The 24,973-nt window shown below is 47.9% G+C and overlaps 1 protein-coding gene across 2 annotated transcripts in view; it reads right to left on the reverse strand.

Moving 5' to 3' along the window:
* ZFR2 (zinc finger RNA binding protein 2) overlaps window positions 1–24,973 on the reverse strand; it is a 324,672-nt gene that overhangs the window by 216,856 nt on the left and 82,843 nt on the right. For both annotated transcript variants that reach the window (XM_030220048.1, XM_030220047.1), the window contains exon 3: window positions 15,410–15,524. In XM_030220048.1, the coding sequence (XP_030075908.1) occupies window positions 15,410–15,524 (115 nt within the window). The remainder of the gene's footprint in view (window positions 1–15,409; window positions 15,525–24,973) is intronic.

Raw genomic sequence — 24,973 nt, forward strand, 5'->3', positions numbered from 1 at the left:
GGGGCATTAACACCCCCTTTCTTCTGCTGGTCACACCTCTCTTTATACAGCCTAACAACCTTCTAGCTACTGCCACCGCCTTGTCCACACTGTTTCATCGCCTTCAAATCCTCAGATACTATCACCCCAAGATCCTCTCCTCTCTCCGCCCGTACCTATCAGACTCTCCCCGCCTAACACGTACGTCTCCCGTGGATTTCTACTTCCTAAGTGCATCACTTTGCATTTTCTCGCATTGAATTTTAATTGCCAAACCTTAGACATTCTTCTAGCTTCCGTATGTCCTTTTTCATGTTTCCACTCCCTCCGGGGTGTCACTCTGTTACAGATCTTAGTATCATCCGCAAATAGGCAAACTTTACCTTCTAACCCTTCGGCAATGTCACTCACAAATATATTGAACAGAATTGGCCCCAGCACCAATCCTTGAGGCACTCCACTACTTACCTTTCGCTCCTCCGAGCGAATTCCATTCACCACCACCCTCTGGCATCTGTCCATCAACCAGTTCCTAATCCAGTTCACCACTTCGGGTCTATCTTCAGCCCATCCAGTTTATTTAAGAGCCTCCTGTGGGGAACCGTGTCAAAAGCTTTGCTGAAATCTAAGTAGATTACGTCCATAGCTCGTCCATGATTCAATTCTCCTGTCACCCAATCAAAGAACTCAATGAGGTTCGTTTGGCACGAATCAAATGATTTGGTTGGACAGTCGATCTCTGAAAGCCTTTAGAGCGTTCCAGATCACTCGTAATTCCAGGAGGTTGATCTGAAGACCTGTATCCCGGAAGAACCAGGCACTTTGAGTGTGAAGCCCATCTACACGAGCTCCCCACCCTAGGAGGGATGCATCCGTCGTCAGCACTTTTTGTGGCTAAGGAATTTGGAATGGTCGCCCCATGGTCAAATTGGACCAGACTGTCCACCACTGAAGAGAATTTCAAAAATTGGTGGACAATTGGATCACATCCTACAGATTCCCTACAGCTTGACACCACTGGGAAGCTAGGGTCCATTGAGCTAATCACATATATAGACCTGCATGGGTGTTACATGAACTGTGGAGGCCATGTGCCCCAAAAGTCTCATCTGCCGAGCTGTGACCTGCTGAGACGCTCGAACTGTGGACACCAGGGACAGGAGGTTGTCTGCCCTTGTCTCGGGAAGATAAGCCCGAGCTGTCCTCGTGTCCAGCAGTGCTCCAATGAACTCCAATTTTTGAACAGGAGTAAGATGGGACTTGGAGTAATTTATTATGAACCCCAGTAGCTCTAGCACCTGAATAGTCATTCGCATGGACTCCAGAGCACCGTCCTCCGAGGTGCTCTTTCTTCACCAGCCAATTGTCGAGATGAGGAAACACATGCACTCCCAGTCTGCATAGCGACGCTGCGACTACTGCTAGACACTTTGTAACACTTTGGGCGCAGACGTCAGGTCAAAAGGCAGTACACGGTACTGAAGTGTTATGTTCCCAGCCGGAATCGAAGATACTTCCTGTGAGCTGGAGTATCGAGATATGTGTGTAAGCATCCTTTAGTCCAGAGAGCATAGCCAGTTGTTCTCCCTGAATCATGGGAATAAGGGTGCCCAGGGAAACCATCCTGAACTTTTATCGGACTAGGAATTTGTTCAAGGCCCTTAGGTCTAGGATGGGACGCATCCCCCGTTTTCTTTTGCACAAGGAAATACCTGGAATAGAATCCCAACCCTTCTTCCCCTGATGGAACGAGTTTGACTGCATGGGTCCTTAGAAGGGTGGAGAGTTCCTCTGCAAGTCCCTGCCTGTGCTGGGAGATGTAAGAATGAGTGCCACGTCTGTGCTCACCTCGCTCTCTGGTGGCCAGAACCTGTGGCTGCTGTGGACCGTCACCCTTTTCACGACCAAGCCTCGAAAAGGTGCCCGAACTGACCAGATGACCACCGGAGGGAATCATGGACGACCTCCCCTTACTCCCCCAGTGGTCACCAACCCCCTCCCACCCAAAACAAAATGTTAAAAACATTTTTTGCCAGCCTCAAATGTCATACCCAGCTCCATGACAGCAGTATGCAGGTCCCAGGAGCAGTTTTTAGTGGGTCCAGTGCACTTCAGACAGGCGGACCCAGGCCCATCCCCCCCCCCCCTACCTGCCACACTTGTGGTGGTAAATGTGAGCCCTTCAAAACCCACCAGAACCCAGTGTACCCACATGTAGGTGCCTCCCTTCATCCCTAAGGGCTATGGTAGTGGTGTAGAGTTGTGGGTAGTGGTGGGTTTTTTTTTTGGGGGGGGGGGGGTTGGGGGGCTCAGCACACAAGGTAAGGGAGCTATGCAGCTGGGAGCAATTTGGGGTTTTTTTTAATTGTATTTTTATTAATTTCAATTTAAAACTTAACAAAATCAGCCTCATTGTCACATCTAACGCGGAAACTGCCACATCTAACAAGAAATAAAGAATCCAAAAATCATTGCATCCCTATGAACAATTCAAAGCCCTTAACCCCTCCTAGCTCCTCCCTCCCAACCTCTCCCCACCCCATCCCCCCTTCATATCCCTAGAAAACTCCTATCCCCTCCCCCCTCAAAACTCATTATGTGACATATCAGAGGTGTCTCAAGCGGATGACCATCGCTCGTACTGTTCCCACATTTTGTGGTAGAGAGTAAATCGTCCCGTACGCAAGGCTGTAAGTTTAGATAACAAGTGAATGATGTCCAATTTGCGTATGATAGCTTGTAGGTCAGGGATGGATGGCTGTTTCCATGCCGCCACTAGTACCAATTTGCTTGCGACAAACAGCTGCGTTGCAAACCGATGTATGGGCTTCCGAATTCCCCGATGGCTTAATATGCAAAAGGCAGTGGTCCATTTTCATAGGATAGCTCACCGCTGTTACCTCAAAGAGGAATTTCAAAACAGCTGTCCAATAACATTATGCATATTTACAGGTCCACCAAATATGTATCATATCTCCCACTGACCCACATTCTTGCCAGCATAAGCCAGACCCCTTGCGGAACATTTTAGCTAAGCGGTGCAGGGTATAATACCAGCCACATAGTATTTTGTGCCCACTCTATCATAGCACTTGATACTGAGACTTGCAATAAAAATTTAAATGTCTGCTTCCACTATGTCTCCCCCATAGCTGTCTCCCACTTCGACAAATAATATTCAACTGGGTTCCCAAACAATAGCAGGGCTTTATATATTCACAAAATACCACCCCTTCCTCCACCGCCCCTCAATCCCGTCTCAGATATTCGGAGTTCATCCTGTGCTCTACGCTTGATAAAATCCTTAACTTGGTAATATTGAAAAGCCTGTAACGGGGACAACCCATGTTCTTGCCGACGCTCTTCAAGTTACAGCTTTATCTTCCTCCCACATCTGCCCCAGTGTACAAAGCCCCAACTCTTCCCATGCTCGATACGCGGAGTCCTGAGTCCCCGGCCGAAACTGGGGAGCAAAGCGAAGGTACATGTGTTTATAAAATTTGCGCCCAGTCATACTAGAAAGGAGCTCCTAGGGGCACAGGGTGACGCTAACCACGCTGATCCATGAACGTGAGGTGAAATCACAAACCTACTATAATTTCAATTATACAATTTGGGGGCAAGGGTGGGAAGATGATGGCGCGACTTATAGCTCGGAAACAGGCTACCCGCATAGTAGCAGCCTTGAAAGATCAGACAGGTAAACTATGCCATTCAGACGCGGAAATCCGAGATATTTTTCAAAACTTCTACCAGCAATTATATGCAGAAAGGGATAACTCAGGCCTTGACAGTACTTTATATTTGGACAATCTGGATTCTCCGAGACTGACTGATGGGGAGAGAGACCAGCTCAATGTCCCTATATCTAGTGATGAGGTGGGATGGGCCATTGGAAGTAGTCAATCAGGGAAAACACCTGGACCGGATGGTTTGAAAATAGAGTTTTATAAATTGATGGGAGAGACCATTCTGCCACCAATGGTGGAAGCCTATAATGAATGGGTGGAGAAGGGGTCACTGCCAGACCAACTGAATATAGCTCGTATCATATTAATCCCGAAACCCAAGAGAGATGTGACTTACCCGAGTCTTATAGACCCATATCACTATTAAACTGTGAAGTTAAAATTTTTGCAAAGATACTGGCAACACGAATGAGTCGGGTGTTGCCAAGACTGGTGCATGAAGCACAGGTGGGTTTTGTTAAAGGCCGAGCTGTATCTAAGAATCTCAAGCGGATTCTAATCTCTTTGGAACAGATTGGTAGGGCAAATAGATCAGCACTCATAGTAAGCTTTGACGCAGAAAAGGCCTTTGACCGTGTGAAATGGGAGTTTCTGTTCACAGTAATGGGAAAATATGGATTTGACGGATGGTTTTTGGGAGCGGTTAAATCTCTTTACACCTCACCAAAAGCGAGAGTGATGGTGAACGGTAATTGTTCAGAAAATGTGAGGATAGAGAGAGGAACTCGTCAAGGTTGCCCCTTGTCACCGTTATTGTTTGCATTGTATTTGGACCCACTGATAAGAGAGGTATATTCCAATGCAGAAATTCATGGTGTACCTTGGGTACTGTAAAATTCAAATTGGCAGCCTTTGCTGATGACTTGTTAGTTGTGATCACGAGACCAGAGACATCGTTGCCAGCTCTATTAGAATCATTTCAAGATTTGGGGATTTCTCTGGTCTCGAGTTAAATCTGGAAAAGTCAGAGGCACTGGCTGCTGACGAAGAGATGAATAGAAATTGGCCAGGGATCTTCCCGTTGCGGTGGGCAAGGGGACACTTCCTCTATTTAGGATCTTGCTATCAACGAAGACTAGGGACCTTTATAAACTTAATATAAAACAACTTCTGGCGCAAACTAAACAACAGCTGGAAAAAATGGGAAGCATTGCCACTCTCTTTGATAGGTCGTTTGGGGCTCATACGTATGGTAATTCTTCTTCGCTGGCTATACGTCATGCAAACCCTTCCCCTTAGGCTGTTGAACAAAGGTCTGACGAAGTTCTACAGACTGGTAATGAGATTTTGCTGGGCGAACAAAAAGGCGAAAATGAAATTCCAGCTGCTATGGGGGGGCTGGTCACAGGGGGGACTAGGCTTGCCTAATGTGAAACTATATAATATGGCATGTTTACTGAGACATATTAGAGATTGGCTTTTTGAATCGAATAATTACACCCCCCTAGAGATGGAAGAGGCATTCTATGCTCCATATCGCTTGGTGTCATTGTTGCAAGTGGAGAGATCTTTGATCCCTAGATATTTAAGTCGAAGTTTGTTGTTGACGCCACTGCGTGAGGCGTGGCAGTTTTTGGGAAAATGTCTGAAAGTGGATACTGAAGTCACGGAATTAATGACCATTCGGGGGAACCCTAAATTTGTGTCAGGCTTGGAGAATCCAGTATTTAAAAGATGGGAGGAAAGAGGAATAATGTATTTGGAAGACATAATGGGAGTTGAGGGGCAAATAAAATCGTGAGAACAAATACTGGGTAATGAGCCGATGCAATGGGGGGACACTTTTGCTTATTGCCAGCTGAAACATTTTATACATTCTTTAGATGGGGAGAAATTGAGACAAAAGTCAGGGTCCAAGTTGAAAGAATTCTTTGAGGAAATTTCAGATACTGAACCATCTGTCTCTGAAGTTTATAAGGCATTAGGGTCAGTGGGGATGAATAAAGACTTGAAAACAGTTAAAGAAAGGTGGGAGAAAGATTTGGGAATAGCCCTCCCCAACTGGGACATTAACAGACAAGTGAAGGGTATTGCAAACTTAGTTAGTGGAGCCCAATATCGGGAATGTGCATTTCGAGTACTTCATAGAGCCTACTTCACACAAGTTCAACTAGCAAAATTTGGGGGAACACAAAATGCAATATGCTTGCGATGCAAAATCGCAGAAAACACATTCTATCACGCATTTTGGAGCTGTGAAGCCATACAGGGCTTCTGGTCCAGAGTGGCCAACTATCTTTCAAACCTGCTGTCTTGTGAAATAATAGGAACCCCCTCACAGATGTTACTGGATATCTATGGGTCATTTAGAGGAAATACCTCAGAGGAAACATTATTTTTTCGTAAGGGATGTCTTCTGGCAAAGAAATGTATACTTCAAAATTGGACTTCAGAGGCTGTACCAGAATTTTGGCACTGGCGGAATATGGTGCACCAGCTTCTGATGTGGGAGGCAAGAGAAGCCAGAGGATCCCCAAAACGAAAGAATCAGTTTTTGAAGATCTGGGGAAAATATATAGATACCCTATCAGCTAAGGGTAAGAGTTTTGTACTTATGTTGCTGTAGACACTATATTGAAGTTGTGGGTGGGTCAGTTCCTCTTTAAGATGATTGTGAGTTTTCCGGGGGAGGGAGAGAATAGGAGGGTTAATAGAGGGGGGGGGAATTTTAGGGGTGGGGGGAACAGGGAAAGGGAGGGGGGATTGAAGAAACGGAATAAAAAGTGAAAGCAGTAGGCCCGATTTGTTTGATGGTTGATTAGAAGGGAATTTCATGACTGGTTGTACATATTGAATATTTGATGTTGACAAAAGTGTACACTGTTTTCAATAAAAACCGTTGAAACATAAAACTTGCGCCCAGGAAGGAACTTTTCTCTAATCTTACTCCAGGTTTGTAAGGGCCACTGAAGTAAGGGAGGGCTTCTTTTAATAATTTCTCTCAATGTCTTTCCAGGCAACCAGGGTATTGCCCTCAGGGTGAAAGGTCCCATCCACCCTGTTCCACCCTTGCCCACAGTTTCCCAGTATCCTGCAGCCAGTTGCTAATATTCAAAGGTGAGCAGCATGATAATATGGCTGAAAGAGGGAAACCCCATCCACCACGACTCCTGGGCCTGGTAACATCACCTCCCTACGGATCCGCGGAGGCCTCTTCCTTCCAAATAAATGCGAACATTTTTCTTTGCAGGCCTCGTAGGAAGCTATTCGGCAAAAAGATAGGGTAGTGCCATGAATAGGTACATAATCTTTGGGAGCATAACCATTTTACCACACTGATCCTCCCTCTCCATGATAAGGTTAATCCCTTTCCATCTATTCAGATCCCTTGAGAAGCCTCTGTACCGTTCAGGGAAGTTGAATTGAAATACTCTTCAAGATGCCGGGGGATGTTAACCCCCAAGTATCGGACATATCGGGGCGCCCAGCGAAATGGGTGGAGAGACTGAAGGGACATCTTTGCTGACTAGTGAGATTTATATCTAAGGCCTCTAACTTATCAAAATTGATCCTAACCCAGAAACTATTCCATAAGCCTGTATCACTTCTTGAATCAGTGGGAAAGAGACTAGAGGCTCCCTCAGCATGAGCAGAACATCATCCCAAAAAAGGAGAACCCGGGTTTCCTGCCCTCCATTCGTGGACCTCTAATCTCTGGATGCGTTCGGACCTTAATAGCAAGGGGTTCCATTATTATGGCAAACAGCAAAGGGGATAATGCACAGCTCCGATGCGTCCCTCTCTACAACAAGAAGGGTTTTGAGAGTTTCCCATTGATCCGCACCGCAGCTGATGGTGTCTTATAGATCAAGTGGAGCCAATTCACAAACTGCCCCGATATACAGATTTTTCCACAACACTGTGAAAAGAAAAGGCCAGCTAACTCGGTCAAAGCTTTCTCTGCATCCAGAGATAAAATACAGAGAGGGGATTTTGTATCCTGCGCATGCGATATCATTTGGAGAGCTCTACGAATATTATCAAACATCTGGTGGCCCCTGGACAAACCACGCCTGATCCTCATGAATCAGGAACGGAAGGTATCTCTGCAAGCGCCCAGCTAAAATCTTTGTAAATATTTTGTAGTCTACCCCTAAAAGAGATATAGGCCTATACGAACTACACAGTTGGGAGTCTTTGCCCGGCATATGGATAACCGTGATGTTAGCCAAATTCCAGGTTGGTGAGAGCATCGAGTCTAAATCCAGTGAGTTGAAAACGCTCAGTAATAATGGCGCCAGAAGCTCCCCAAAAACCCTGTAAAATTGTTAGAAAACCCATCCGAACCCGGAGCTTTGCCAACAAGCAGCTTTCTAATGGCCTGAACTATCTCTTCCAATTCAATAGGGTGCGACAAGATCTGACTGACACTCTCAGGCATCTGGGGTAGCTCAATGTCTTTTGAGATACTCCCCTATGGCCTCCTCCGAATCCTCTGGAGTGTATAGCATCTTGTAATAATCTTTAAAAGCTGTCTCTATGTATTCCTGCTCCGTGTGAATCTCACCTCCCTGATCTCGCAGACCTGCAATCACATTGCGAGTAGCCTTCTGCCTAAGCTTGTAGGTCAAAAGCCGACTAGCTCTGTTTCCAAATTCAAAATGGGACTGATGGGCCTGTTGAAGTTTTTCAACCAAATCTGAAAGTTCAAGGTCGCAAATCTGATTGTGAATTTTGCGTATCCGATCTAGTACCTCAGAGGGAGGCCGGGTTCCACCTCTATGGAGCTGGGCCTCCACCTACAACAGTTGCCTATGTAAACCAATTTCTGCCCCATACCACATTTCCCATACGTGTGCCCTCAATGTTATTAAGTGGCCTCGCATGACCGATTTGAATCCCTCCCACAAGACAGTCGGCATAACCTCCCCATTATCGTTAAATTGAACATATTCTTTAAGGTGAAATTAGGCCTTACCTGCTAATTTTCTTTCCTCTAGATCCTCCAGACCGTTCAAGACGCTTGGGTTATGCACTCCTACCAGCAGAGGGAGACTAAAAAACGCTAAAACTTCTTATACAAGTAGCCTGTGCAGACCTTCTACTAACCAGTAAAACTGTAACAAGCAGAGGAACAAAACACCTCCACCTAAACAAAACCACTGAATCCACACTCAGATCTCCTCCCCTTAAGACGGGGAATTCAACTGCAGATGGGCACAAACGGTACCACAAACTGCCCTTAGTAGAACTCCAGGAACCAAATCACAGGATGTACTAGAAATATCAGCAACTGAAGTCTAAAGAAAATATCATCCTGAACTGTCCGATACACTGGGTGGGCTCTTGAACGGTCTGGAGGATCTAGAGGAAAGAAAATTAGCAGGCAAGGCCTAATTTCACCTTCCTCAGCAATCCTCCAGATCGTTCAAGACGCTTGGGACGTACCAAAGCAGTAAACACATCTAAGGGTAGGACCTGCGAAGCCCAGAGGACAGGACTGCAGCTCCAAAACTGGCATTCTCCCTTGCCTGTACATCCACTCTGTAATGTTTGACAAAAGAATGCAGGGAGGACCACACCGCCGCTCTACAAATGTCCACCGGTGGAACAAAACTACTCTTTGCCCAAGAAGCTGCCATCCCCCTAGTGGAATGTGCCTTGAGCCCCACCAGCACCGTACGGCCATGCAATATGTAGCAGAAGAGATGGCATCCTTCAACCACCGAGCTATAGATGCCTTAGAAGCAGCCGCTCCCTTCTTGGGCCCCCCATGAAGGACAAATAACCTGTCCGAAGACCTGAATTCCTCCGACCTGCGCAAGTAAACCTTCAACACTCTGCGCACATCCAATTTCGCCAACGACACTGAGAAGCGTCCCTCGTCCGGCCTCCAAGACCGGCAACGAAATCACCTGATTGACATGAAAGGAGGATACCACCTTAGGCAAAATCGAAGGCACTGGACACAGCGAAACCTTTTCCTTAGAAAACCACAGAAACGGAGGCCTACATGAAAGTGCCTGAAGTTCCAAAATCCGGCAAGCCGACTATATAGCTACCAAAAAGACCACCTTTATAGTAAGGTCTTTTATCGAACAAGACTCCAAGGGCTCAAAAGGAGAACCCGCCAAAGAGTCAAGAACGATATTAAGACCCCACTAAGGAACTACCGGCCGCTGAGGAGGACGAAGCAGCTTCACCTCCCTCAAAAAAACGGATCACATCCGGGGAAGACGCAACCGACCTGCCCTGCACCTTACCCTGAAAACACGCCAAAGCAGCCAGCTGCACCTTCAAAGATGACAATGAAAGGCCCTTCTCAAAACCATCCTGCAAGAAATCTAAAATGCACGACACAGAAGCTGTCGAAGGGACACATGCCCGGTCCCCACACCAATCTTCAAATATGCGCCACACACGCACATAGGCCAAAGACGTCGAACGTTTGCGAGACTGCAGCATCGTCTGAATCACCTGAGGGGAAAACCCTTTCCTTCTCAACCATTCCCTCTCAAGGGCCACACCATAAGAGAGAACCGAGCCGGATCCGGCATGACAATTGGACCCTGACACAACAGCACTGAGCCCCCCAACCGGAGAGGCTCGCCTTCTAACAAGCGCATCAGATCCCCGAACCACGGCCGACGTGGCCAATTCGGAGCCACCAACAACACCGGACCCGCATGACATTCTACCCTCTGTAGGACTCGACCTATCAAGGGCCACGGGGGAAACACGTACAGCAATACCCGCTGAGGCCACGAAAGGACCACGCATCGATCCCTTCCGCTTGCGGATCCCGACGCCGAATGAAATACCGAGAAACCTGGGCATTCTGTGCCGACGCCATGACATCCACTACTGGCATTCCCCACTTTAGAACTATCTGGTCGAACACCGACCGGTGCAGAGACCATTCTCCGGGGTCCAACATGTGTCTGCTTAGAAAATCCGCATTCATGTTGTGCACCCCGGCCACGTGCGCCGCTGAAATCCTGCACTATATGCCTTTCCGCCCAACTCATGAGCAGAGCCGTCTCGATTGCCAACCGCGGACTCTTTGTATCGCCCTGCCGGTTGACATATGCTACCGCTGTCGAGTTGTCGGACCATGACTCTTACCGCCTTTCCGACCACATTTGAGCGAAACGCCAACAGAGCTAGCCGAAATCGCCCTCGTCTCAAACCAGTTAAAAAGACCACTGAGCTTCTTCCGTCGATCACCGCCCCTGCGCAGACCAACTGAGACACTGAGCTCCCAGCCCAGCAGACTGGCATCCCGTTACCAGAATCATCCAATGAGGAGGTTCCAACGGCATGCCCTTTTTCAGATGGGCCGAGCACAGCCACCACTGGAGACTGCGCCGAGGAGCCCTCCTCAATGGCAACTGCAACTCCAAACTGTGTACCTGAGGAGACCATCGGGGCAGCAGAGCCGCCTGAAGCTGACGCATATGCGCCCTGGCCCATGGTACTACCTCTATTGTCGCTGCCATGAGACCCAGAACCTGAAGGTACATTTGAATCGTCAGACTGTGTGAGGATGTTATAATGCCGTTGTATCGTTCCATGGTGCGACCGCACCTTGAGTATTGTGTTCAATTCTGGTCGCCGCATCTCAAGAAAGATATAGTAGAATTGGAAAAGGTGCAGCGAAGGGCGACTAAAATGATAGCGGGGATGGGAACGACTTCCCTATGAAGAAAGACTAAGGAGGCTAGGGCTATACAGCTTGGAGAAGAGACGCTGAGGGGAGACATGATAGAGGTATATAAATAATGAGTGGAGTGGAACAGGTGGATGTGAAAGCTTCTGTTCACGCTTCCAAAAATACTAGGACTAGGGGGCATGCGATGAAACTACAGTGTAGTAAATTTAAAAACAAATCGGAGAAAATTTTTCTTCACCCAACGTGTAATTAAACTCTGGAATTCGTTGCCGGAGAAAGTGGTGAAGGCGGTTAGCTTAGCAGAGTTAAAAAAAGGGGTTGAAGAACGGTTTCCTAAAGGACAAGTCCATAAACCGCTACTAAACAGACTTGGAAACATCCAAAATTCCAGGAAATAACATGTATAGAATGTTTGTTACGTTGGGAGCTTGCCAGGTGCCCTTGGCCTGGATTGGCCGCTGTCCGTGGACAGGATGCTGGGCTCGATGGACCCTTGTCTTTTCCCAGTATGGCATTACTTATGTACTTATGACTCTGAACGGACATTAACAGCTGGACCTGCTGCTGAAGAGAGGCGATCCGAGAATCCGGCAGAAAAAACACGATCCATTGCTGTGTCGAACCGCACTACAAAGTACTCCAGACTCTGCGATGGGATCAACTGACTTTTGACTACATTCACTACCCATCAAGCGATTCCAGAAACGCTGACTACCTGAGCCATCGCCGCCACACTGTGAGCCCGAGACTTCACCCAGATCAACCAGTCGTCCAGATACGGATGCACCAGAATTCCCTGCCTCCGCAAAGCCGCTGCTACCACCACCATTATCTTGGAGAAGGTGCGTGGAGCCGTTGCCAGACCCAAAAGGCAGAGCACAGAACGAAAGTGCCTTCCTAAAAGAGCAAAACGAAGAAACGCTGATGGGCCTCTTGAATCAGCACGTGCAGATACGCTTCCGTGAGATCCAGTGACAGAGAAATTCTCCCTGACGAACAGCCACTATGACCGAGCGCAGAGTCTCCATGCGGAAGGATGGCACCTTGAGCGCCCCATTGACCCTCTTCAGATCTAAAATGGTCGAAACTGGTCCTCCTTCTTCGGATCACAAAGTAATGGAATAACCAACCCATTCCCTGCTCGTGGCTGAGGACGGGTACCAACAGCTCCCAACGGGATTAAGCGACCCAGAGTCTCCTGATAGCCCTTAACTTGACTCGAGAACGACCTCCAGCACCCACTGATCTGAAATAATTTGGGTCCACCCCTGATAAAACAGACGAAGTCGTGCCCCGACCTTCACCAGAGGCTGGACCCGCACACCTTCATAAGGAGGACTTATTACCATTTCCCCGGGGCACCTCCGGAGGAGTCCCGGCCGCCTCGACGACCCCCTCAAAGGACTGCGTCCGCTGGAAAAACCGGCTTTTAGAAGGAGAGACAAATCTGCCCGGCCTGTAACGCCTCGCATCCTTAAACCGACCTCTAGCCGAACCAACGCCGACTAGCCACCTTAGTCGTAAACTCCGCAACCGGGAGACCTTGATATCCCCAAGACCACTCATCAGTTTATCCAAGTCCTCTCCAAACAACATAGAACCTTTGAAATGTAGAGAACACAACTTTGCTTTAGAGGCCATATCTGTCACCCAGCCCCCTAAGCCCAAGAGCCCTGCGAGCCATCACTGCCAGAGCCCTATTCTAGCCGAAGCCCTTAGCAAATCATAATGGGTGTCCGCCAAAAACGAAGACCACCACTCCATTTGGCCAGGTCCTGAACCAAACCAATCCTATCTAACGCAGGTTCATCAAGAGCTTCTCCGCCCAACGGAAACAAGCTCTGGCTACCAAGCCCCCATACACCGAGGCTTGCAAGGCCAAAGCCGACAAATCAAAGCTGCGCTCAGAAAGGACTCTAGCTTCCTATCCTGAGGATCCGTAGAGGCTGTACCGCCATCCACTGGAATGGCCGTAGCCTTAGTAACCGCCGCACCACCGCATCCACAGTAGGCGGTTTCAGCAGGGCCAAAACTTCTGGAGGCAAGGGATACAGCCACGCCATAGCCCTAGACACCTTACAAGCATCCTCCGGCACAGACCATTCCTGAAAAACCATGTCTCTAATGTCTGAATTCATTGCAAAGAAATAGGAGGCTCTCCGAATCCCCTTAACCAAGGGATCTACCTGGGGTCCCTCCGCAGAGGGAGTGGCCGCCGGAGCAAACTTCAAAGTAGAGATCACCTGATCATGAGCTCTAACACTCCTCCTTATGAAAAATGCGAACCAATGAAGAATCTTCCCCAGGCCTTAGCCCATCCTGAGCCTCAGACTCATCTAAGAGATCCTCCTCTCCTGGGTCACTCCAAACTTCCGACCGGGCAGAGAAAGTATCTCCATAGGCTCCGAAATATCCACCCGCGGCGCTTAACTCCCACTGAGCTAGCAGCCTCCGGGGAACAAACAGCCTGAGAGGGGCCGGTTCTCCAGGATTATACAGAGACCAAACAAACTCAGGGGGGAAACCAGACCCCCTCCCCCCGACGCTGCTGAAGACCCCAACAACACTTCCCGCAGTCTCCGCGATGGATCCCCCTCACTCCCGAGGCGGCAGGTCCATCCCGTGATCCGCGGCTAAACTAGGCGCGCTTCCCACCACACACGGGTCTCCCGGCACCGGTACAGAATGCGCGGCCAAAAGGGCCGCACTTCCTGCCAAAAAACGGCTCTGTCGAGGCCGACCCGGGACGCGCAGCCAAAATGGCCGCGTTTCCCGCAAAAACCGGCCCCGCCATTGCCAGCCCAGAATGTGCGGTCAAATCGCCGCCGCCTAACACCTCCGCCGACTCAGGGGAAAGCATGGGGGGCAACAGCGCTGACAACGTAGGCTCCCCACAAAATTTACATTGGCCACCTTTCACTTCAACGACGCGCTTCGCGCAAAACCGACACCTCGCCAGCTTAGACATAATGGCCACAAACACAATAAAACAAAACAGTTGCTTTGTGCTCTAACAGACTAATAAGCAAAACCGCCTAAGGCAAGAACACCCTTGAAGACGTTTTATCTCTGGACTGCCACAAGAACAGCCAAATAGCCGCCTTTTAAAAACTTTTTTTTTTTAAACCTCGTTGCTGATGCCTAAACGCCTCAAGGGTACAGAACGAGCAGTCCTCCAGAGGAAGAGCACACAAGGAGGGACCCGCCACAGGGAATAAGAAGCCCCTTAGGACTTACACCCTGTAATAGAGATCCAAGTGTGGTTTCTCTAACATTTACAACCCAACCTAGAAACCCCAAACAGGCCTACCAGACTGAGTACACTGCACAGGCTGCACACATCTACCCTCTGCTGAGACTGAGAAAATACTGGTTAGTAGGTCTGCACAGGCTACTTGTATAAGAAGTTTTAGTGTTCTCAGTCTCCCTCTGCTGGTAGGAGTGCATAACCCAAGCGTCTTGAACGGTCTGGAGGATTGCTGAGGAATATGGGAAATCGGAAGGAGGGAAATCTTTTTCACATCACTCTACATAATCTTGCTCATTAACTCCTTTGGGGAGGACAGCATATTAATCATATTGCAGTTATAAACGTTTCTTCAGAAAACTCTTTGGAGCCATCTGCTTCCCACAGACGTGCGGAGGAGTGGCCTAGTGGTTAGGGTGGTGGACTTTGGTCCTGGGAAACTGAGGAACTGAGTTTGATTCCCGGCACAGGCTGCTCCTTGTGACTCTGGGCAAGTCACTTAACCCTCCATTGCCCGCCGTATAGAGCCTGCCATGAGTGGGAAAGCGCGGGGTACAAATGTAACAAAATAAAATAAAAATAAAATAACACACATGCTTCCATTATACTGCTGGGAAAATTATAGTGCTCGACTAGGGGCCTAAAATCTTCAAGAGATAACATTTTTTTAAACATATATAAGAAACACAAAGGAGTACCTCAGCCCAAGGAAGTACATTGCAACTAGATAGCTGAAGTGTAATCTACTGTGGAGGCATAGTAACTGATGCTGTCACTCATCCCCCCCACCCCCTCCCCCAACCAATGTCCTTTTTCATTTACCTGACTGGTAGTAGGAATCTGTGGTTGTGTGCTGAGACTGAGAGGCAGCTGGCTGATAATACTGCTTATTCTCATAGCCGCTTGTAGACACAGCGCGCCCATAGCTGTAAGTATCCTGTTCACAAAACAACCACAGAACAGAGACATGATCACTTAATGTGACCTTACCCTCAAGAGTTTTAGACTCACCCTACTTACCCAGTTCAGATACCTCAGGTGAGATTACACAAACGAGGAATGAAATACACAAATTTAAACTAACCCCGTAACTCTATTTCTAACAGAGTAGGAAAGTTTTCTAAGAAAATGTAACTCAGAGATGTAAATGAGTTAAGCAGATAAATTAAATATTTATTACTCTTTTCAAATGTCTATTTGCAGAAAGAACAAAACAATCTAGAACTTTCAACAAGGAAACATTTATCAGATAAGTATAATAATATTTTAAATATAAGTTATCAAATTTATGTTAATAGAATTGAAATAATAACATGAGAATGATACTTTGTGCAATTTTCTCTTTCTGATAGTACAATTTACTTCGGGTGAAACAGGCAAGTATATAGGTTTTTTTCTCTCTAATTCCCTTTCGCCCCTCTCTTACTTCTGAATTATTACTTTCAAAGTCTTAAGTTTTCTTTCTTCTTAAATTACTCTTAGTTTTGGATGACAACTTAGCTGAAATCTTCCTACTTTCTTCAATTAATCTTCTTTCTTCGTCTCTCTTTCAGTTGGTACCGGCTTCTTTATTGACAGACTTAACTGTAGATTCTGATCCGGATACCTACTATCCTACCTTAAAAAACTTAAATGAAAAAAAAAAAGAAAACTATTCCCTATTCATCTACTTGTAGTTTTATAATCTTTCAATTTTACTTATACTAGCTACTCAATAAAATAAATTTATAATTTGGGATCCCTATGCTAGACCCACCCTCAATTAAATGTCTCAAGATGAATTTAAAATTTCAAATTGGCACTCTAATAATTGATTAAACTTATGAAACCAACTTTCAAAATAAGTATTTGTTTTTATGTATGCCAGATGCAAATAATTAACAGGTTTCAGGCATTGAAAATGTAATTCAGAGACCTTTAACTTTTTCTGAAATTTTGACACCACTGTCATGTGCTTCAATTTAATTACCTTTAAAGTAAATATTTTTTTTCTCTCTAAGGACATCAACAGACTTCAATATTAATAAACAGAGTCAGCTGTAACATTTAAAACTCCACTATTCACTTAATATTTTCTTGAGGTGTGACATTAAATTATCACACCAAATTCAAAGAAATCTATGTATATAGATTATTTTATTTTTATATCACAGCTCTCTATAACTGAGTTATTGTAATTTAGCAAAGCGAAGATACTCCACAGGTATTCTCCGAAGACAGCAGGCTAATTGTTCTCACATGTGGGTCGAAGTCTGCGTCGGCCCGGGAATCGGACGACATTTTGCAAGCAAAATATTTAAAAAGTTTTGCACATGCGCGGACTGATTTCCCGGCCGTCGCACGAGCGTACCTCTCAGTTAAATCAAAAAGCATAACAAACTAGTAGCAACTCCAAAGGGGAGGTGGGCGGGTTTGTGAAAACAATCAGCCTGCTGTCTTCGGAAAACACCTGCTACAGGTATGTATCTTCGCTTTCTCAGAGGACAAGCAGGCTGCTTGTTCTCACATGTGGGGTATCCCTAGCAACCAGGCTCACTCAAAACAATGAACATTGGTCAATTGGACCTCGCAACGGCGAGGACGTAACACAGATTGACCTGAAACCATAAACCATTAACTGAGAGTGCAGCTTGGAACAGAACACAAATGGGACTAGGGGGTGAATTTGATTCTAAACCCCTAACAGATTCTGCAGCACCAACTGCCCAAACTGTCGCGTTGGGTATCCTGCTGGAGGCAGTAGTGAGATGTGAATGTGTGGACTGATGACCACGTTGCAGCCTTGCAAATCTCCTCAATGGAGGCTGACTAAGTGAGCCACTAACAAAGCCATGGCTCTAACATTGTGAGCCATGAAATGGCCCTCCAGAGTCAGCCCAGCTTGGGCGTAAGTGAAGGAAATGCAATCTGCTAACTAATTGGAGATTCTGCGTTTTCGGATGGCGACTCCCCTCCTGTTGGGTTCGAAAGAAACAAACAACTGGGTGGACTGTCTGAAGGGCTTCGTCCGCTCCACGTAAAAGGCCAATGCTCTCTTGCAGTCCAGGGTATGCAAACTGCTTTCGCTAGGGCGGGTATGAGGATGGGGAAAAAATGTTGGCAAGACAATCGACTGGTTCAGATGGAACTCCGACACCACCATCGGCAGAAACGTAGGGTGCATGCGGAGGACTACTCTGTTGTGATGAAATTTGATATAAGGTGCATGCACTACCAAGGCCTGAAGCTCACTGACCCTACGAGGGGAAGTAACAGCCACCAAGAAAACGACCTTCCAGGTCAAGTACTTCAGATGGCAGGAATTCAGTGGCTCAAAAGGAGCTTTCATCAGCTGGGAGAGAACGACGTTGAGATCAAATGACACTGGTGGTGGTTTGACAGGGGGCTTTGACAAAAGAAAACCTCTCATGAAGTGAACAACTAAAGGCTGTCCAGAGATAGACTTACCCTCTACACACCGATGGTAAGCACTAAGATGAACCCTTACTGTGTTGATTTTGAGGCCAGACTCTGATAGGTGTAGAAGGTATTCAAGCAGGGTCCGTGTAGGACAAGAAAGGAGATCTAGGGCCTTGCTGTCACACCAGACGGCAAACCTCCTCCATTTGAAAAAGTAACACCTCTTAGTGGAATCTTTTCTGGAAGCAAGACTCAGGAGACACCCTCCAAAAGACCCAAGGAGGCGAATTCTAAGCTCTCAACATCCAGGCTGTGAGAGCTGGATGTTGAGACGCTCACCAGTGTCATTTATAAATGATTTAGAGATGGGAGTAACTAGCGAGGTAATTAAATTTGCTGATGACACAAAGTTATTCAAAGTCGTTAACTCACGACAGGATTGTGAAAAATTACAGAAGGCCCTTACGAGACTGGGCGGCTAAATGGCAGATGATGTTTAATGTGAGCAAGTGCAAGGTGATGCATGTGGGAAAAAAGAACCCGAATTATAGCTATGTCATGCAAAGTTCCACGTTAGGAGTTATGGACCAAGAAAGGGATCTGGGAGTCGTTGTTGATAATACACTGAAATCTTCTGCTCAGTGTTCTGCTGCGGCTAGGAAAGCGAATAGAATGTTGGGTATTATTAGGAAAGGTATGGAAAACAGGTGTGAGGATGTTATAATGCTGTTCTATCGCTCCAAGGTGCGACTGCACCTTGAGTATTGTGTTCAATTCTGGTCGCCGCATCTCAAGAAAGATATAGTACAACTGGAAAAGGTGCAGCGAAGGGCAACTAAAATGATAGCGGGGATGGGATGACTTCCCTATGAAGAAAGATTAAGGAGGCTAGGGCTTTTCAGCTTGGAGAAGAGACGGATGAGGGGAGACATGATAGAGGTATATAAAATAATGAGTGGAGTGGAACAGGTGGATGTGGAGCGTCTGTTCATGCTTTCCAAAAATACTAAGACTAGGGGGGCATGCGATGAAACTACAGTGCAGTAAATTTAAAACAAATCGGAGAAAATCTTTCTTCACCCAACGCATAACCAAACTCTGGAATTCGTTGCCGAAGAACGTGGTGAAGGCGGTTAGCTTAGCAGAGTTTAAAAAGGGGTTAGATGGTTTCCTAAAGGACAAGTCCATAAACCACTACTAAATAGACTTGGGAAAAATCCACAATTCCAGGAATAACACGTACAGAATGTTTGTACGTTTGGGAAGTTTGCCAGGTGCCCTTGGCCCGGATTAGCTGCTGTCGTGGACAGGATGCTGGGCTCGATGGACCCTTGGTCTTTTCCCAGTGTGGCATTACTTATGTACTTATGAGCCAGAGACTGTAGGTTGGGATGTAGAAGCAACCTCTCGTTCTGAGTGATGAGGGTTGGAAAACAATCCAATCACCACTGTTCCTCGGAGGACAACTCCAGAAGACGAGGGAACCAAATCTGATCCGGCCAGAAGGGTGCAATCGGAATCATGGTCCCGCAGTCTTCCTCGAGTTTCAGCAAAGTCTTCCCTACTAGAGGTATGGGAGGATACACATACAGAAGGCCTGTCCCCCAATGTAGGAGAAAGGCATCTGACGTTAGTCTGTCGTGGGCCTGAAGCCTGGAACAGAACTGAGGGACCCTGTGATTGATTTTAGTGGCAAAACGTTCCACCGAGGGGGTGCCCCACGCTCAGAAGATCTTGCGGACTACGCCCATGTTCAGTGACCACTCATGAGGTTGCATAATCCTGCTCAACCTGTTGGCCAGACTGTTGTTGGAGAAACATGCCATGACAACAAGCCCAAAGCCACATCTGGACGGCTTCCTGACATAGAGGGCGAGATCCGGTACCCCCCTGCTTGTTGGTGTAAAACATGGCAACCTGATTGTCCGTCTGAATTAAGATCACTTGGTTGGACAGCCGATCTCTGAAAGCCTTTAGAGCGTTCCAGATCGCTCTTAATTCCAGGAGGTTGATCTCCAGAACTCTTTCCTGAAAAAACCAGGCTCCCTGAGTGTGGAGCCCATCTACACAAGCTCCCTACCCCAGAAGAGATGCATCCATCGTCAGCACTTTTCATAGCTGAGGAACTTGGAATGGTCGCCCCATGATTAAATTGAATTCAATCGTCCACCACTGATGAGAACGCCGAAAGTCGGTGGACAGTTGGATTACATCCTCTAGATCCCCCGCAGCTAGAAACCACTGGGAAGCTAGGGTCTATTGAGCTGATCTCATATGTAGATGTGTCATGGGCGTGACATGAACTGTGGAGGCCATGTACCCCAGAAGTCTCAACATCCGCCGAGCTGTGACCTGCTGAGACGCTCGAACCATGGATACCAGGGACAGAAGGTTATCTGCCCTTGTCTCGGGAACATAAGCTCAAACTGTCTGAGTGTTCAACAGGGCTCCAATGAATTCCAATTTTTGGACTGGGGTGAGATGGGACTTCGGATAATTTATGACGAAACCCAGTAGCTCCAGCACCCGAATAGTCATTTACATGGACTCCAGAGCACCCTGCTTTGAGGTGCTCTTCACCAGCCAATCGTCAAGATAAGGAAACACATGCACTCCCAGTCTGCATAGCGACGCTGCAACTACAGCTAGGGATTTGGTAAAAACTCTGGGCGTAGACACCAGGCCAAAAGGCAGTACACTGTACTGAAAGTGCTGTTCCCAGCCAAAATCAAAAATACTTCCTGTAAGCTGGAAGTATCGAGATGTGTGTATAAGCACCCTTTAAGTCCAGATAGCATAGCCAATTGTTTTCCTGAATCATGGGAAGAAGGGTGCCCAGGGAAACCATCCTGAACTTTTCTCTGACAAGAAATTTGTTCAGGGCCCTTAGGTCTAGGATGGGACGCAACCCCCCCCCCCCCCCCCCCCATTTTCTTTTGCAGAAGGAAGTACCTGGAATAGAATCCCAGCCCTTCTTCTCCTGGTGGAACGGGTTCGACTGATTGGGCCTGTAGAAGGGCAGAGAGTTCCTCTGCAAGTACCTGCTTGTGCTGGGAGCTACAGGACTGAGCTCCCGGTGGGCAATTTGGAGGCTTGGATTCCAGATTGAGGGTGTATTCTAACCGGACAATTTGAAGAACCCACCGGTCGGAGATTATAAGAGGCCACCTTTGTTGAAAAAACATTAACCTTCCCCCAACCGGCAAGTCGTCCGGTATGCTGAACTGGAGCCAGTCAAAAGTCCGTCCCTTGCTTTTGCTGGGGAGCCGCAGTGGCCTTAGGCGCACGCTGCTCACGAGAACGAGCGCGCTAGGACTGAGCCCGGGCAGGCTGCCGAGAAGCAGGAGTGTACCTACACCTAGCATAGGAATAGGGAGCACTCCTCTCCCCTCCAAAAAACCTCCTAGATGAGGAGGTAGTAGCAGAAGACGCCCGGTGGGAGAGAGAATCCATAGCATCATTGTGCTTCTTGAGCTGGTCAACCAGATCCTCTACTTTCTCACCAAAAAGGTTATCCCCCCCCCCCCCCCCCCCCCCCCAGCAAGGAACATCCGCCATCCGCTTCTGGACCGAATGATCCAGGTCAGAGACACGCAGCCATGAGAGTCTGCGCATCACTATACCGTGGGCAGCGATCCTGGATGCTACATCAAAAGTGTCGAACGTACCCCCCTGGCCAGGAATTTTCAACATGCCTTCTGCTGCCTGACCAACTGGCGAAAAAGCTTGGCCTGCTATAGAGAGGGAGTGCATCAACCAAGCTAGACAGTTGCCTCACCGAGTTCCGCAAGTGGATGCTCGTGAAGAGCTGGTATGTCTGGATTTTGGCAGCGAGCATAGCGGCCTGATACACACTTCCTCCCAAAAGAGTCCAAGGTTCTAGATTCTTTGCCTGGGGGCGCCGAGGCATAGTCCCTAGTACTCTTGGCTCTTTTGAGAGCGTAGTCCACCACCATGGAATTGTGAGGTAGCTGAGACCTCATCAATCCAGGCTCCCCGTGGATCCGATATTGGGATTCAGTCTTTTTCAGGATCACGGGATTAGACAGAGGGAACAGTTTTGCATTAAGGATTTCCTTCAGTACGTTATGCAAAGGAGCCGTTGCAGCCTCTCTAGGCAGAGAAGGATAATCCAGGACCGCGAGCATCTCAGCCCTGGGCTCATCCTCAACCTCCATAGGGAAGGGAATAGCTGCAGCCATTTCCCGGACAAAGGAGGTGAAGGATAGACTCTCTGGTGGAGAAAGTCTCCTTTCTAGTGGAGGGGAAGGTTCAGAAGGAATCCCATAGGATTCGTCAGAAGAAAAGTACCTGGGATCCTCCTCTTCCTCCTCCGGACAAAGGAGGTGAAGGACAGACTCCTTTCTAGTGGAGGGGAAGGTTCAGAAGGAATCCCATAGGACTCATCAGAAGAAAAGTACCTGGGATCCTCCTCTTCCTCCCATGAACGCTCATCTTCAGTACCGGACATCTCTCAGAGCAGTCTGAAATTGAGCCTGCCTCGACGTCAACGCCCGTCTGGACTCCGGTGAAGCTTCCTCCACTGACATCAAAGGGGAGTGAACCTGGGTGGCAGCCGACACTGATGCCACAGGCGGCAGCGAGGTCGGGGACCTCACCACAGGCGAAGGTAAAATTATGTCTTACCTGATAGTTTTGTTTCCATTAATCCTTCAGATCAATCCAGAGACTTGTGGGTTATGCCCCTCCTCCAGCAGGTTAGATAGAGAGAACACAGAAGTTTGGCTCTATTGAGCATGTGCAGCCATCCTCTCTTCAGTATACAAGATACCAAAGCAGTAGGACATTAAAATATTACCATAAACCAGTCTCCTGCCTCTGCAAAAGCAGCATAATTTAGGAGAATTCTCCAAGCTGCCATAAAGTACAACATGTAACTGCAACTTACATAAACCTGAATAAACTATCCAATCAAAACAGGAACATGAACAGAACCGACTGAAACATACTGAGTATAGCCGCCGTTACGAAAACGGATCCCAGGGAGGGCCTCTGGATTGATCTGAAGGACTAATGGAAAGAAAATTATCAGGTAAGACATAATTTTACCTTCCATAGCGTCCTCAGATCAATCCAGAGACATGTGGGATGTACCAAAGCAATCCTCATCAAGGGTGGGAACGCACAACCCCGGCCGTCAAAACTGACGCTCCGAAAATCGCTTCCCGACACGCTTCCACATCAATCCGGTAATGCTTCGCAAAAGTATGAAGAGACGACCAAGTCGCTGCTTTACAAATGTCTTCCAACGGTACAAGACGCGACTCTGCAAATGATGCTGCTTGAGCTCTCGTGGAATGTGCTCTAATGTGAAGAGGAGAAGACTTTCCCATCAAAAGATACGCTGACACAATCGCCTCCTTAAGCCATCGAGCAATTGTTGCCTTAGAGGCCATGTTCCCCTTCTTAGCTCCCGCAAACAGCACAAACAGATGGTCTGACTTCCGAAAAGAATTAGTCGCCTCCAAATACCTGATTAGAGCCCTCCAAACACCAAGCAACGTAGAGCCCGAAAGTTGTCAGGATAATCCTCGCGCTTGAAAGATGGCAACACCACTTCCTGGTTAACATGAAAACGCGTGACCACTTTAGGAACAAAGGACGGTACCGGCCTAACCGATACTCCCGCTTCCAAAAATCGGAGAAAAGGGTCTCTGCACGACAGTGCCTGAATCTCAGACACTCTTTGCGCTGAAGTCATAGCCACTAAAAACACTGTCTTCAACGTGATGTCCTTCAGAGATGACTTACCCAAAGGCTCAAACGGAGGTCGCTGTAAAGCCCTAAGTACCAAATTCAAATTCCAAGCTGGCACTACCGGCACCCAAGGAGGCCTCATATGCCCCACTCCGCGGAGAAAACGAACCACATCTGGATGAGAGGCTAAGGAATGCTTCCCCAAACGCCCCCTAAAACACGCCAAAGCTGCTACTTGAACCTTTAGCGTGCTCAACGACAACTCCTTATCCATTCCTTGTTGCAGAAAAGCCAAGATAGTCCCCAGAGAGGCAGAATGCGGATTAATCCCTGCCGTGGAACACCAAGAAACAAAGGTTCTCCAGACTCTGGCATATGCGGTCAAAGTAGAACGTTTGCGGGCATGTAACATTGTCACGATCACGGCCTCCGGGTAACCCTTACGTCTCAGATGTGACCTTTCAATAGCCAGACCGTAAGCCGAAATTGAGCGTGATCCTTCATGAGCACCGGACCCTGCATCAGAAGATCCGGCAGATGCGATAGATGGAACGGGTCGTCGATCAGGCAACGAATCAAATCCGCGTACCAGGGACACCTGGGCCAATCCGGAGCCATCAGAATCACCGACCCCGGATGATGAGAAATCCTGGCCACCGTCCGACCGATCACTGGCCACGGAGGAAACACATAAAGCAGCTCGTACGGCCACGGTTGAAGAAGAGCGTCTATGCCCTCGGACCTCGACTCCCTGCCCCTGCTGAAAAACCGGGGAACTTTTGCGTTGGAGAACCGAGCCATGAGGTCCAGTACTGGAATTCTCCACCGATCCGTAATCTGTTGAAAGGCTGCTGGAGCGAGCTCCCACTCGCCAGCGTCCAAGCGATTGCGACTGAGAAAGTCGGCCTGTACATTTAGCGCTCCTGCAATGTGAGCCGCCGACAACAGCGGAAGACGGCCCTCCGCCCATCTGCAAATCAGAGCCGCCTCCTTCGCTAGCGGAGTACTTCTCGTCCCCCCCTGCCGATTGACATAGGCCACCGCCGTCGCGTTGTCTGAGAGGACTCGTACCGGCTGACCGTTGAGAAGCTCCTCGAACGACACAAGCGCCAACCGGATTGCTCGAAGTTCGAGCAGGTTGATCTGTAGCTTGGACTCCTCCTGCGACCAAATGCCCTGTGCGGAATGCCCGAGACAGTGAGCCCCCCATCCCGCCAGACTTGCATCCGTCGTCACTACCCGCCATTCTGGCGTGGCCAGAGGCATTCT

The sequence above is a fragment of the Microcaecilia unicolor genome, chromosome 11 (assembly GCF_901765095.1).
Source record: "Microcaecilia unicolor chromosome 11, aMicUni1.1, whole genome shotgun sequence".
NCBI lineage: Eukaryota > Metazoa > Chordata > Amphibia > Gymnophiona > Siphonopidae > Microcaecilia > Microcaecilia unicolor.